The sequence below is a fragment of the Pteropus vampyrus genome, unplaced genomic scaffold, assembly GCF_000151845.1.
Source record: "Pteropus vampyrus isolate Shadow unplaced genomic scaffold, Pvam_2.0 Scaffold80, whole genome shotgun sequence".
Classification (NCBI taxonomy): domain Eukaryota; kingdom Metazoa; phylum Chordata; class Mammalia; order Chiroptera; family Pteropodidae; genus Pteropus; species Pteropus vampyrus.
Window position 1 is genome coordinate 293,286 of NW_011888861.1, and position 15,064 is coordinate 308,349.

The 15,064-nt window shown below is 33.9% G+C and overlaps 1 protein-coding gene across 9 annotated transcripts in view; it reads right to left on the minus strand.

Moving 5' to 3' along the window:
- CDKAL1 (CDK5 regulatory subunit associated protein 1 like 1) overlaps positions 1–15,064 on the minus strand; it is a 459,847-nt gene that overhangs the window by 279,976 nt on the left and 164,807 nt on the right. For all 9 annotated transcript variants that reach the window (XM_011362830.2, XM_011362832.2, XM_023532244.1 and 6 more), the window contains one exon: positions 11,323–11,371. In XM_011362830.2, the coding sequence (XP_011361132.1) occupies positions 11,323–11,371 (49 nt within the window). The remainder of the gene's footprint in view (positions 1–11,322; positions 11,372–15,064) is intronic.

A 15,064-nucleotide genomic window follows, 5' to 3' on the forward strand; every position in this document is an offset into this window, starting at 1 on the left:
CACCACATAACTTCTGCCCTAAAGGCATTTAAGGGCTCAAAGAAAGCAGACTTGTAAACAAATAACTGGAATGAAGTGTCACTGGTGGTCTGATCAATGTTTCTAGGAACAATGGGACACCATGAGAGAGCAGTCAGCTTTCCTGGGAAAGATCAGAAAAGGCTTCAAGGAGAGGCGATACTAGTGTGGGAGGCTGAGCAAGCAAGACCCAATTGATATTCACGACTCTGCATATCCCACAAGATATTTGGACACAGTACTACTAACACAGCATGCACAGTTCTTTGCTAGAATTCCTGCTTGTTGTTCATTTTCCACTTCTTAAAACCAGCCTATCACTAAAACCAGATTTCACTTAAAAGATTTATTAAAACTCGGCATAAACTGAAAAACTGCACCTTTGAAAATAAAAATGGTTCTAAATACAGTTTATGAGGTAAAAATTATGTGGGCTTGAGATGCATTCTCAATTCTAATCAAAAGACTGATCAAACATTATTTTTAAAACTTAATTTTTAAAAATTATGATAATTGTTGATTACAAAATATTAAAGACTGAAAGTTATCTTTATCTAAATCCTTCTAGTTACAGTTTCAATATTTATCTGGCCTAAATACAAAACTAGGATTTAAAACATAGGCCATATCCTTAAAAAATGTGGATGAATTTTCTTGACCTAACCACTTGACAGTAAAAACTATATAAAGTTTCACATTAAAACTTTCAAAAATTATGTTTAAAAAACATATCCAAAAGAATTTTCTCTGTAGAATATATTCTTCAGCTTTTTATTGGTTAGATTAGCTTTCTATTGGTTGCTTGCACATGTAAGGAGTACTTTTACTCCCTCATATACTAAATTAAGCACATTTACAGCAAAGTAAATTATTTGGAATTATTTTTAAATATAACAAATATTTATTAGCGCCTTACAAAAAAAGATTTTTGGTTGACACAAAATTAAATGGCAAGTAAAACAAAGAGAAAGGAGGGTATGGGGGAAAAGAAACCAAAGAGGAAACAGAAATGTGAATATGAAAGAGAACTAGAAATGGGTGAGCAGTGATGGTAAACAATAGGCAGGAGGAAAGGAAATAATAATAAATGGGTCATACTTTGTCACTTCTCTGCATTCAAGGTAAACAGCTTAACCAAATGTAAAGTACATGAGATTAGAGGATTAGGTTTCAAATTATAGTACACTGTTGCCTAGCTGTATAATCAGTGATGCCAGGGTACCTGTGGAGTACAAATGAATTAATGTATAAGAAAGGGGTAAGCTATATAGAGCTAGACAGAAGTTAATTACAGTTCCTACTATAATTAATGCAACTGTAATCCTATCAAGACTTCTAGAGCTAATGACGTTTCTCCAAAGCAAGAAGGCCAGGAGACTTCTGAAACTTTCAAACACTGTAAGTTAAAATCAGAATCCATTTATTTTTAAAGTTCTGGAGGGCTAGAAAATAGGTCACAAATAATTGCATTGATAATAATAAATTTGCAAATGATTTTTAAATTTATAAGTTAAAGTAGATTCAAGGTCATCCCTATTAAATCACTCACTTGCAATGTGATACCATTTCTTGAATGTGATGAAAGAGGAAGAAAGCAGAGTAGTGTGGCAGGAATGGCACGTAACCCTGGGTAAATCGTGGTATATGTGCCTAAAGACCAAGGTGGAGAACCATGGCTGTTTTCCCATCCAGGACACATCAGTGATATGATCCTTACTCAGCTGTAACAGGGGTTGAAAGGCAATGAATCTAGGTGAGAGGCCACATGGCAGTATTTCCAACCTCCAGCTTTCCCAGGTTCTGATAAACCACTCTGCCATCTTCCCTCTCTGGCTAAGAGTCCCTTTCAGCTACCATTCCTCTCTCAGTAAATACCCTTGAGAATCACTACTATGGGTGACATTCTCAGCTTACATTAAATCCTCTTTTCTTTCTTTTCCTCCAGCAATTCCAGTCACCAAGATTAAAACTGCCCATCTCAAATTCCTGAAAATAAAAATGCCCCAGGATAGAAATGAAAATGGCTTCAAAGAAGCACAAAACTCTTAAGCAACACTGGGAAGTACACTACCCTTCACCATGGAGGATGGTGCTACAACCAAAAGTTAAGTAAAGGTAAAGGTAAAGGTACAGGAGTCAGAGAACAGTGTTTTCCTTGAGATCTTTCTTCACTGGAGAACACAGAGCTACATGACAGAAAATTGCATGGTATGTCTGCCACAAACATCTTCAATTTCATTTTATAAATAGGAAGGGAAAAGAAAAAGTAAAACGTGGCATATGGAGATTAGGATGCAAAAAAAAAAAAAAACTAGTCACATTCTAATAACATTTGCTAGAGATCACTATCCAAAATGTCAATAATTCTGAAACTCAGTTTTATATTGCAGTCTCAAATAATCCTAGAATTTCTAAGTTGAAGGGACCTTCCATTTTATACAATTCACAACTCAGTAAACTGAGAACCAATGAGATTGTGTGGGATGTTAAATATGACTCTGTTAGCAGGAAAACAAGTATTTCAACATAGCTCTTCACATTCGCAGTCCAGGATTCTTACCCATCACAGTAGCAGACTTCAGTGTAGCTTAAAGCAATAGAGCACTTTATTTTCAGAGTTACAATAAAGATTTAATGTGTTAGAAACCACCTTTTATAGGGACATTTCAATTATTATTTCTTTATTACTCAATAAAATGTATGCTGTAATAAAATGGTAGTACTGATAAACTTCTTAAAAATCTATCCGTAGCTGATATCCTAACTGGAGAGTCTGCAAATGAGTTTTCCCTCCCTCAAACTAATAAGTAAATGAAATTAGTATTTATTCTCTCGTCTCAGAAGTAATGGATGTGTGTGTGTGGCCATATACTTGTAGAGTGTTACAAAATGAACTTTCAAAAGAAAAGATGTACCTCTCCAAACATTAGATACAAAATGTTAAAATCAATCCAGCATGCTTTCTCTATGCCAATAACTAACGATATTAGGTTTTCTAAGAAAAGGTTCATGGTATCCCATAATAAATGACATCCTACAATTGTCTGAGTAAATTTTTCCAATTGTCGAATTTTTCAAGAAAAAAAGAAAATCAGATTTAAATTTTTTGTGTACTCACATCTAAGGCACCAAATTACTCTATGTACCAATTTTCTCACTTGGCTGTGATAAATTATTTTACTGACAATAAAATATTTGCTGTTAAATAAAATATCTGTTTTTAAATAAATTTTTCAAGGATGACAAAAATTTTTCTGTATATTTCATTTTTATATCTATTGAAGTTCTAGATATTGCACTTCTAACATAACCTGGTTTCCATTTTGTATTTCCATATTTAGGGAACCTAGCTATAAAGTACTAAAGGAGAATTACCAATATAATACAATTTACTGTGTTAAGAACAGTCAAACCAAAAGAGAAAATACCACAATTAACCTATAACTTCATCCTCTATTTGAAAAATGTAATGAAGCTGCTAATATTATTTTTCTCTAAGTGTATAGTCTCAACTATTCTCATTAGACTTTACTAACCAAAAATAGATTCTTTGAAGATTAAAACTTTTCCAGATGCATGCTAAAGTATATATCATATGCATGCAGAGCATAAAAACAGTACCAATTCTCTTAAAAGTTAGTCATAGTAAAGGAAGATCATCATATGAAAACATTTTTCTATTTTTAAGTAAAGTTTTTAAATTATATTAATCTTCATGTGTTTCTCTATGAGCTCCAAAACAGGACTAAAAGACTGACTTAGCATTTTTTACTAAATAACTCCTATTGAGTAAATAGAAATTAGAACCCTACGATTCAGAACTGTTATATCTAAGATTCAGAACTGTTATATCTGAGAATACCAAATACCAGATGAAAATGATTAATATACAAACTTAAAAATCAGGACATTCAAACTTTATAAATGTTTTACATTAACAGTTTTCACGAAAGTCCAGACTACAATAACATATTTTTAGAGAATTTAACACTACCTGTAGTCTCACCTTCATGAGGTCTGTCAAGGCACTATCAAGATTTGCAAGAGTTAACATATAAGCCCAATTTCACAGTAGGCAAGTCCTTGTTAATATTTAAACCAGGAAGGATGGGGCTACTTTACCAGATAGATCAGTGGACCACTAACAGTAGAACTGGGTCATGGGAAGCCTGAGAGGATCAAGCATAAAGTAATTTCCTTTCCCGTTTCAAACAATCAAATCCAGTGAACCATTATAACAGCGTGTTATGTGAAAACTACAGTAAGATCATCAACTTAAGAAACTATTCAACACTTTGCACCCTCCTTATCCCCACTTCAGAATGAAGACATCAAAAGTCTTCATATAATTAAATTCTGTTAATAACAAAAGCTGGTTTCAATCATAAGAAAAAGCATCTTTAAATAGAAAAGGAAATATTCATGATGAACACATTAAAGCAATGTACTTAAATTTAAGACAAACCAAAAACATATAAAACAGTGCTGAAGCTATCATAAAGCAGCAGAATCCACCTTGGGGACACGTTTAAGCATTTATTTGAGTTTTAAAGCTTTAATGGCTGAAAAATATTAGACAAACTTAAAGTTAACTACTTTCATTAAAAAAAAAAAAAACAGTAAACATGATGACCATTTACAAGGTTTATGAAAGATGCTTTTGTAGAAGATAAAGAATATTGCTGCTGCTCAGTATGTGTGTGGTTGGAAACAGAACTGAAAATTTAGCTAATAAAGTTATGAAGTCAAAGAACTACAGACATGACATGACATGGTGGATTCTCTAAGAGACAGTCCTTTCCAGCCACTACTCCAAACCAAGGTATAGAATAAAATGATGTGAAAAATCAACATAAAGTCCTACGGCAGAACTTCACTGTTTGGGATCATAAAGAAATCTGTCTATCCCTATTTCTAAAAATATTATGATTTGAAAAATGCAATCTAAGAGAGGTATAATAAATAAAAAGTTCATTCTAGAAATAACGTATATGGATGTATACAGGACAAGTAAGTTAAAATCCCATTGTTAATTTGGGGGAACCAAAGGAGAGGAAAGAAAGGAAAGAGAACAGAAAGGACATAAACTGACACATTTAAGAAGACGGCAAAATGTAATGATTACCAAACTGTAACCACATATTAACACAGTACATAAAACAAACAGGCTCACTGAAAATAAATAACAGCAATAAACCCCTTGCTCCTTGATTATTAGGAAGTAGAAGTTATTACCTATCTAATTACACCAGTGAAACTAGGAAGTATGCCCATTATGTAAAACCAAATGCACAACTTTTTCCATTATATTCAGCCTATAGTATCTGTACCAGAAATTACATAAGAGGATGCATAAAAGTGTCCTTTCAAAGCATATTTTGAAAATCAACAAATTATTGAAAACAAACACTGAAAAAGTTTTTGTAGTATTATACTGTCACGGATATAAAATGCTCCTTAACCAAGCTTAATTCACTTATTCATTATACCTGGAAAACATCCTCAAGTAAATCTCCATTGGATTTTACAGGGCAGTTCCTCAATCATTAACACTGATAAAATCACACTCGATATAGTTCTGCCTTCCAGTCTCAATTTATAAAGAGTTTATGCTCTGAATTAGCATCAAATGCAAAGTACAAAATCTGACAGAGTGAAGATTAATAGCAATGTGTTAAATAAGAAAGCTGTTTGGTGAAGTACCCTGGGAATTTAGGCCAATCTAATCCAAGATCGCATCAATTACTGAGAAGTTAGGGGAAACAGAAAATCAATTAAATTTACAGATCATACCATATTGGGAAAGTCTTGAATTACCAACACTGGAGGCATTTGGAATCAGACTGAACTAAATACCAGCAAACATATTAATAACAACAATACAGGCCTCTTTTATTAGAGGTTGACTGGTGAAGAAATATAACAACAGTAAAAATATTTTTCTAATTTCAATACACAATATCTACTTGCAATTATTTCTTAAATTATCCAGTTAGATTATATTTTACATGGAATTTGAAAAATATTTTTTGTTCTGAGCACTTGATGTACACATATTAGAAGAAATACAGATTTATATCCCCTTCAGAGCTTTCATACAAAAAAAAGTTTTAATGACCATGTAAACCAAGACTAAGGTCAGTATCAGTATTTTTTAAAAAAAGAAATGAACATAAATCATTTAAACACTATTTCTTCTCTTAAATCCAGTTACATATCTTGTTGAATTATTAAGATGATACAGAAGAAAATTCTAAATTCATTATAACCTGGTCGCTCCTAAAACAAATGCTGTAAATTGATGGAATTTTCAGGCCATTATTGAAATAGTGAGGATTCATTCAAAACAACCTGCAATTTTCCATTTTGTTCTAACTAAGACAGAGACAAATGGAACATGCTTTGTACAGTTTTAAGATAATTATGAGAGATTTAAATGTTTTCAGCATCAATGTACCTTATTAATACATCTTTTAAACCAATTCTTGGTATAGCATAGGGAATAAGAAGAAGAATGCAAACAGGCTATGGCAGAGGCTGTATGTCCAAACCGTGCTCAAGAAAGACACGTGAAGAGAGCCCAAAAAAAATCAAATATGGAAACAAGACAGTTATGGCAAAATCCTCTTGTCAGGTTGTATTCCATCTGGCCCTTCTGGGCAGAGCCTTGCTTCTCCACAGAGCATTTATTAATCAGGGTCCCAGCAAGGCAGATGGCACACTGCATAATTAAAGAGATTTTAATAAAGGGACTATTTACTAAAGTTTGGCAAGGTTAGGAAAACCAACAAGAGACAATGTAGTATTCTAAGGCTAGCAATAATGGAGTGCTGTTTTCACTCCCAGGCCTGAAAAATCAAAGGAAGGGAACAGTTATAGGAACTTAGGGAAAAAGATGAATAAAGGGGGCCACCTGACAGAAGCTATGTCCTTTGGGTGAGAGAAACAACCAATCCAGGATGAGTAGGAAGGGAACAAATACTCCCATCTCAGGCTCAAGTCATACCTCTCACCTCCAATGGGCTTAATCAAACCAGATGCCAGATAGCAAAGGCCTATTGATGCAATTCACACAGGTCAGCCTCCATGAACATAGATCAGGTGGAAAAGGTGGAGAATGGATCCTGAGAGGCAAAAAGAACTTATCCACGTTTGTACAGGGCCCTAAAATGAATGTGAAGCAGACTGCAAATGACACAGGAGAAACAACAAATAGTACAATTGGTTGGAGCAAAAGGTAATTAAGATCACACTAAGAAATTCTAAATTAATTTGTAGGTAACAGGCAACCACTAAAGGCACATATGCAGGACATAAAAATAATCTGAGGATAATAGTAGCAGCATATAGTCAGATTGAAAGGAAAGTCACTGGTAGCAAAGGTCAATTAGGTTATTCCAGCAGTATGGGTATTAAGGAGATAGTAAGAAACAGTGATATGAATTGATCTCCTCGTTATGTTCTGCATATCTCAAAAGTCTTATCCATTTAACCCTCTTCACTTTAAATTGAGCCTTTGAAAAGTAACCTGCTGAAAGACAACAAGCAACTGGTAAATGTTACAAAGGCCACATTATTTCGCTAACTTACGCTGTCTAGATGAAGTACTGGTATTAGAAAGCAAAGAACAGAAGTTCACTGGCAAACCTTGCTCTGAGATTAATCAAGAGATCTCAGATGAGTCACTTAACCCCTTCCTAACTCAGCTTCCTCATCTGCAAACTAAAGACACCTACAACATTCCTTCCATCTCTAAAATTCTCTTGTTGCATTGCTAAGACTTAATTCACCAGCCTTCCTACCCTCAAACCAGACCTGCCAATGAACGTTCCCAACAACTTAAACTCACCTCTTGCTGCAGACTCTTAGAATTAAGACCAACTGCAATCTCTCTAATAAATCCACTCAAGCCAAAACTCCTCAGTGAGAAGCCCTCCCTAATTAACCCAACCATGGAGGTAGAGAGCTTCTGTGATGTTGGGATATAATAAAAATATATATTTGGTCTTCATCCCCCGTTCCTGATATAGTTTCTAAAACCCCCATTTCCTGAGTGATAGGAATGAGTGGAGCATTTTTTGTTGTAGTTATCATTCATAATAAACCCCTTTCAACCATATCTGAGTTTATGCTAATGAGTAAAATCTTGAAAGATAGAAATGGTAACCAAAGGAGCCGACCAGATGATTAGAGAGTTGAAACTTTCAGCCCCGCTCCCCAACCTCCAGGGAGTAGAGAGGGGCTGGATTAAGTTCAATCACCAATGGCCAATGATTTAATTAATCATACCTATGTAATGGAGCCTCCAGAAAACCCCTAAATGATGGGGTTTGAAGAGCTCCCAAGTTGTTCAAAGCATTGAGGTGCTGGGAGAGTGGCACATCCAGAGAGGGCATGAAAACTCTGTGTCCCTTTCCACATACTCTGCCCTATGCATTTCTTCTATTTGGATGCTCCTTTATAATAAACCAGTAATAGTAAATAAAAGGCTTTCCTGAGTTCTGTGAGCTGTTCCAGCAAATCATCAAATGTGAAGAGGGTGCTAGTCTGTCTGATGACAATCTGGATTTGCAATTGGCATCTGAAGTAGTGGGCAGACTTGTGAGACTGAACCCTTAACTGACGACATCTGCACTAACTCTGAGTAGTTAGTATCCGAACTACTTGGTGTAGAAAACCTATACATTTGGTGTCAGAAGTATTATGAATACAGAAAAATAGTTTACCTTTACTTTCTATAATTTTCTATAAAAATTATATCTCTACAAGCCATTTGGCAACCTTCCGAGCACAATTATTCATCATTTTTAATGGACTATTTTCTAGAGCAGCTTTAGGTTCACAGCAAAATGGAGCAGAAAGTATAAATTTCCCACATATCTCCTTTCCCCACCACATACACACAGTCCTCCCATTATCGACATCCTCCACCAGGATGGTACATTTGTCATAATCAATGAACCTAAACTGATACATCATTATCACCCAAAGCCCACAGTTTACATCACCATTCATACTCATCGTGCTGTATATTTTATGGGTTTTGACAAATGTGTAATGACATGTACCCACCAATACAGTATCATACAGAATAGTATTACTGCCCTAAAAAAAAAAAAAAAATCCTCTGTACTCCACCCATTTACTCTTTCTCTTCCCTCAATAACCACTAGTAACCGCTGATCTTTTTATAGCCACTTTAATTTTACTTTTTCCAGAATGTTATATGGTTGGAATTACAGAGTATACAACCTTTTTATATTGGCTTCTTTCATTTAGTAATTTACTTCTAAGTTTCCTCCAGATCTTTCCACGGCTTCCTAGCTCATTTCTTTTCAGTACTAATATTCCACTATCTGGAATTACCATAGTTTATCCAGCTGCTGAAGGACATGTTGTTTGCTTCCACATTTTTGAAATTATGAATAAAACTTTATAAACATCCATGTTCAGGTTTTTGTGTGGACATGTTATCAATTCCTTTGGATAAACACCAAGGAGTGCAATTGCTCAATAATATGGAAAGACTATGTTTAGTTTTGTAAGAAACTGCCAAACTGTATTCTAAAATGGCTGTACCATTTTGTAATCTCTCCAACAATGAATGAGTGTTCCTGTTGCTCCACATCCTCCCCAGTATTTGGTGTTGTCAGTGTTTTGAATTTTGGCCATTATAATATGCGTATAGTACTACAGTATCTTTTGTAGAGAAGGTTTTAATTTTAATGAAGTCCAGCTAATCAATGATTTCTTTCATGAATTATGCCTTTGTTTCATCTAAAAAGTCATTGCCATACCCAAGTTCACCTAGATTTCCTCCTGTTAGCTTCACTATCATTAATTTCCTTAAAAAATTATTGAGTGGCCATTATATACCTAGTACTCAAACAGAAGATACATAAGGCAACAATATCCTCAAGCATCCTGAAGCACTGCTTTAAGAAGCATAACTGAACAACCACTAAGGCAGTGATTCTCAACTGGGAGAGAGCAGAGAAGTCACAGTATAGTGTGAATGTAGTGTCAAACTTAAGAGCGCAGGCACTGGACCCAGAACTGCCAGGATTCAAATCTCAATTCTGCCACTTACTGTGTGACCCTGTGTTTCAACTTCCTCATCTGAAAAATTAGGATAATGTTTATATTCATTTCACAGTACTGTGGTAAAGATTAAATGACTTAATCCATGTGAAATATTTAGCACAGTGCCTGTCTCACTGTAAGTGCACAATAAATGCTAGTATTTCTGGATTTTCCAAGATGGGGTTGAGGTACAATTTGAACAAAAATTTCAAAATTATCACTGCTCAACATTTTAATCATGATATTTTACTTTATTTTAAATTTTCCAAAAAAGGTTAAGGTACAGTCTCAGTCTCATATTCTGTGGTCATCAATCTCTTAATATATCAAAGATTTAAAATTAATGAGCATTTATAACAGAATATGAAAGGCAGTAGATACAAGCCAGGAGTAAAAGTATGTGGTTAAAAATCTCAATCGAAATGACAGAAGTCATTTGTTTTTCTTTAAAAAAAAAAAAAAACACGTTTCTCATTTATAACAAAATAGTTAAAATTTTAAGTAAGGCCCTCAATTCATTTAACTTAATATTTCAAAATCATATTAATAGTTTTCATTTGTGCTAACTTACAAGGAAAAATAAACTATAAATATTTAAAAATTAAAAGACAGAATTAAGGATGGCTTATTTCTCAATGACATCAATAAGAATCTGTTTCAAAGAACACTGGCTAATGAAACAAGCAAAGCAAAACTCTATTTTCTGGTGTAACTATAAAAATTACACCTTGAAGAGGTATTAAAATTGAATACGACTTAAAAGTACTTTTTAACAAGGAAAACTGCAACTAATTGTGATATGAAAATATGCAAATGTCAATTTTATCTCAATAAAACTGAAAAAAACACAAATGACATCATTTCCTTATTTCAAGATTGATTAAATTCTGTCTTCCTGATCTGAGATTTAAATTAAATCTATTTTAGACAAAAATAAAAGTAAGATAAAAAAAAAAGAACTATGAACTGACTCATCTATAAGCTAATCAAATATATGCCTCCTATATAGGATCAGTCAATGCATGAAGCAATCATGGACAAAATATTGTTTTATATCTAGAATAAAAATTTTCATAAAGATGACCAATAATAGGAATACCAGGTGCTGTAGGTGTTAAAAAAAAAAAAAAAAAGATGCCCAAGAAATGTTAACTAAGTAATATTTTTTATAATATGGTTCAAACAATATATACCGCTGCTTATCTCACTTTCAACAATTACCTTTAATTGTTTCCTCCACAACTTCCACTACACGATCTATCTGTTGAACCTAAAAAGAAAACAAACTGTTAAGACAAGCAATTTACACACAGAAGAAACATTAATTTGTGTTTATCCTTCTTCTTGAGTCAATGTTACACATTTTCTAAGCAAACAAATGTAGGTTTTCTTTAATTAATGCATTTGGAGATATTATAAAAACATTCTATATTAATGTTTTATATCACAATAAAGTATGAAATTATCACTCTCCTGTCCTCTAATAACAATTGATAAAATATTACATTTAAATAAACTGCCTGGAGTTCTGTTAGGAGAGCTCATCAACATAAACTCAAAACATTCTGAGATATAAACTGAAGTTTAATTAAAACATGTCTCTTCACATAGAACTTCAATAAAAATGACATAAAATGACAACCTACACAAAAGGACATGCTAATATTAAGGAGATATACCCAAAATTCTATGCTTTATTAACACTGAAACCCCTTTTAATAAATTTCTACCGTGTGCTCAGTACTATGCTCAGTTCCACGGACTACAAAGTCAAATAATAACAGCTCCTGCCTTAGACACCAGTGACTAAGGAAGATTTCCCAGGGTGTCATGGGATCACAGAGGAAAGGTAATAAAATACGACTGAGTGATCCAGGAATGCTTCTCAGAGAATCAAAGGTGACTCCTGAGGGATAAATAGGATTAGGTTATAAGAAGCCCACTAAGGAGGCGGAGCTAGAGTGGTTAGAGTTTAGAAGGAAAATGAAAAAAGCAAAAATTGTAGTCTAAACAGCTAACGGAACAGACAAAATAAGAATAGGTCATAAATTGATATTATTTCTACTTTAAACATCCTCAAGTCATCATTGTTTTATTACAGAAGAAATACATGTTCACTGAAAAAATTCAAACAAAATAAAAATATAAAGCGTAAATAAAGTAACCCATAACATCCTCCATCTCCACTCTTCAGACGAAATCACTCATAATAGTTTGATAAGCAGAGGCATTTTTCAAAGCATTTTTCAGTGCTAAACAGTAAGTAGTTCCCTCTTACCCATGAGAGATACATTCCAAGATCCCCAGTGGATACCTGAAACCCCAGATAGTACCTATCCACATAGTACCAAGCCCTATATGTTTTTTCCTATACACAAACACCTATGATAAAGTTTAATTTATATATTAGGCACAGTAAGAGATCAACAACAATAACTTATAAAATAGAACAATTATAACAGTACACCATAATAAAAGTTATGGAAATGTGGACTCTTTCTCTGATAATCAGTCTGATAACAGAGATGGCTACTAAATGACTAATGGGCAGATAGCATATACAGATTGGGTACACCAGACAAAGGGATGATTCGAAGTTCCAGATGGGACAAAACAGGACAGTGCAGGATGGCACAAGATTTCATCATGTTACTCAGAAGAACACACAATTTAAAACTTACTAACTATTTCTGGAAATTTCCATTTAATATTTTCACACTGTGGCTGACTATGAATAACTAAAACTGCAGCAAGTGAAACCATGAGGGGGAGTGGATAACGTAGTTCTGTTCTGTAGTTTTTCGGTTTGTTTTTTTTTTTTTACAAATTATGAGGTGGAGGACAATAAGAGCTGCATCTTGATTTGTTTTCCATACATCAATACATTTAGGCCTACTTCGTTTATTTTATTAGCTGCCCAGTATCTTCTGTATAGATATATTGTTACACATTTACCCATTGCACTATTAATGGGCCTTTATGCTATCTCTAATCTTTCATTATTTTATAACAATGCTGCAATTAACTCAACTGAGACAAAAAGAACCTCTATTTAAAAACTTTATCGAAAATTCAATTGCAAATCTCTTTAAAATATTCATTTGGCTTCAGTGTCTTACAGGAAATAAAGAAAGGCTTATGAGAATACACTTGAATCCAGCTCTTCCTCTGACCACTCACTTAGCCCAGCATCATGGTAGCAGTAGCAATAATTATTGGAAAATTGTTGAAGACAAAGTAAATCTCAGAGAATGTTGAATCTTTAGTCCTGGACATCCTATCTAACAGGAGGTGTGTCTACTTGGAATGACTAGAAGCATTAGGTTCTGATTTTAAAAAGAGAGCATGCATGGCTTCCTTAAAAAATGTGATCAAAGCCAGGATAACAAAAAGTTCTAAGAAGAGGAAGCAGCCAACAGTGTCAAATGCTACAGAGAAAGCAAGTAACATTAAAACTAAAATGGGTGTGCCTGATTCAACAATGAGCGGGTCAAAGAACTTAGGGGAAGTGGGGAGTTTAGTAGTAATGAATCTTAAATAAGAAATTGGTGGGGTGATTATTTCGTAAGTTCTATAAATACCTAATCACTATGTTGTACACCTGAAATTAACAATATTTTACGTCAACTGTAATTGAAAAAGAAAGAAAATGGTGACAGCTGATATAGACTACTCTTCCATAAAGTTGGATAGAAAGAGAAAGAAGACTCCTGGTCGGTAGGAGAAATTGAGTGTATGTTTTGGTTTAGGTTAATGTATTTAATCCTTTTATTTTACTTATTTATTGGGGGGGGGGCGCAGATTTACATGCTGAGGGGAGAAACGCAGTAGCAAGTAGTGAAGATAGAAGAAATAACTGACAGAGCAAGTTCTTTCAGGAGGAGGGAATGGTAAGATCCAAAACACAAGCAGAGACACAAGCCTAGAATAGGAGTGAGGCCAAGTTGTCTTCTTCTGAAACAAGAGGGTTATAAGAAAAGTATGGGAATAGATGCTAGCTAGTACTCTCACTGAAGTCACAGAAAATGCTAAGCTATGCTCTGAGTAAAAAAACATACTGTTAAATAAGAACAAAGTGAATGTTTAAACATCTGTTTTTAAAAATGTGAATGACTAGGGACATGTAAAAATTGCTGGACAGTACTGTTATATCAGTTGAAATTAGAGACCACAAATTTTTAACAATGATTCCATGTACAACTGTAATTTTTCTTAGGGCCAGCAATTCTTGTGTAAGAGCCAAAGAGATAAATGGATTGATACAAGGTTTGCTCATTCCACCATTCATTCATTTATTCACTTGTCACTTACTGAACATCTAACATATACCTGCATGGTTCAAAGGGCTGGAGTAAAAGCACTGAAAGATTTATAGGATGGACTTGAAAGATATAAAGAAAAGGAATTAATTATGTATTTTGGATAAGATGAAGCTTGGAGAATAAGTTAGAAGTAGAGACAGAACTGAGAAATGAAGTGTCTGGAGTTGGGGAAAAGAGGGAAGAAATCAAAAAGAAAGTGGGAAAGACGGAGGGAGAAAAGCGAGAGATGACAATGGATTAGACAATTACTCCAAAAACATGAGCAACAACAGCAACACAAAAGATAAACTAGACATCATCAAAATTAAAACCTTCTAGTACATCAAAGGACACCATCAAGAAAGTTACAACATAGAAAATTAAAAAAAATTTTGCGCATCATAAATCTGAAAAGAGACTTGTACCTACAATATATAAAGAACTCCTACAACTCAATAATACAAAGATAAATAAGCCATTTAAAAATGGGCAAAAGATCTGAATAGATACTTCTCCAAGGAAGATATACAAATGGCCAAGAAGCACATGAAGAGATGTTCAACATTGTTAGCCAATCAGGGAATGCAAATCAAAACCACAATATAGAAATGGAGAGTTACTGTTTAAAGCTCATAGATTTTCAGTTTAGAAAAACTTTCTGG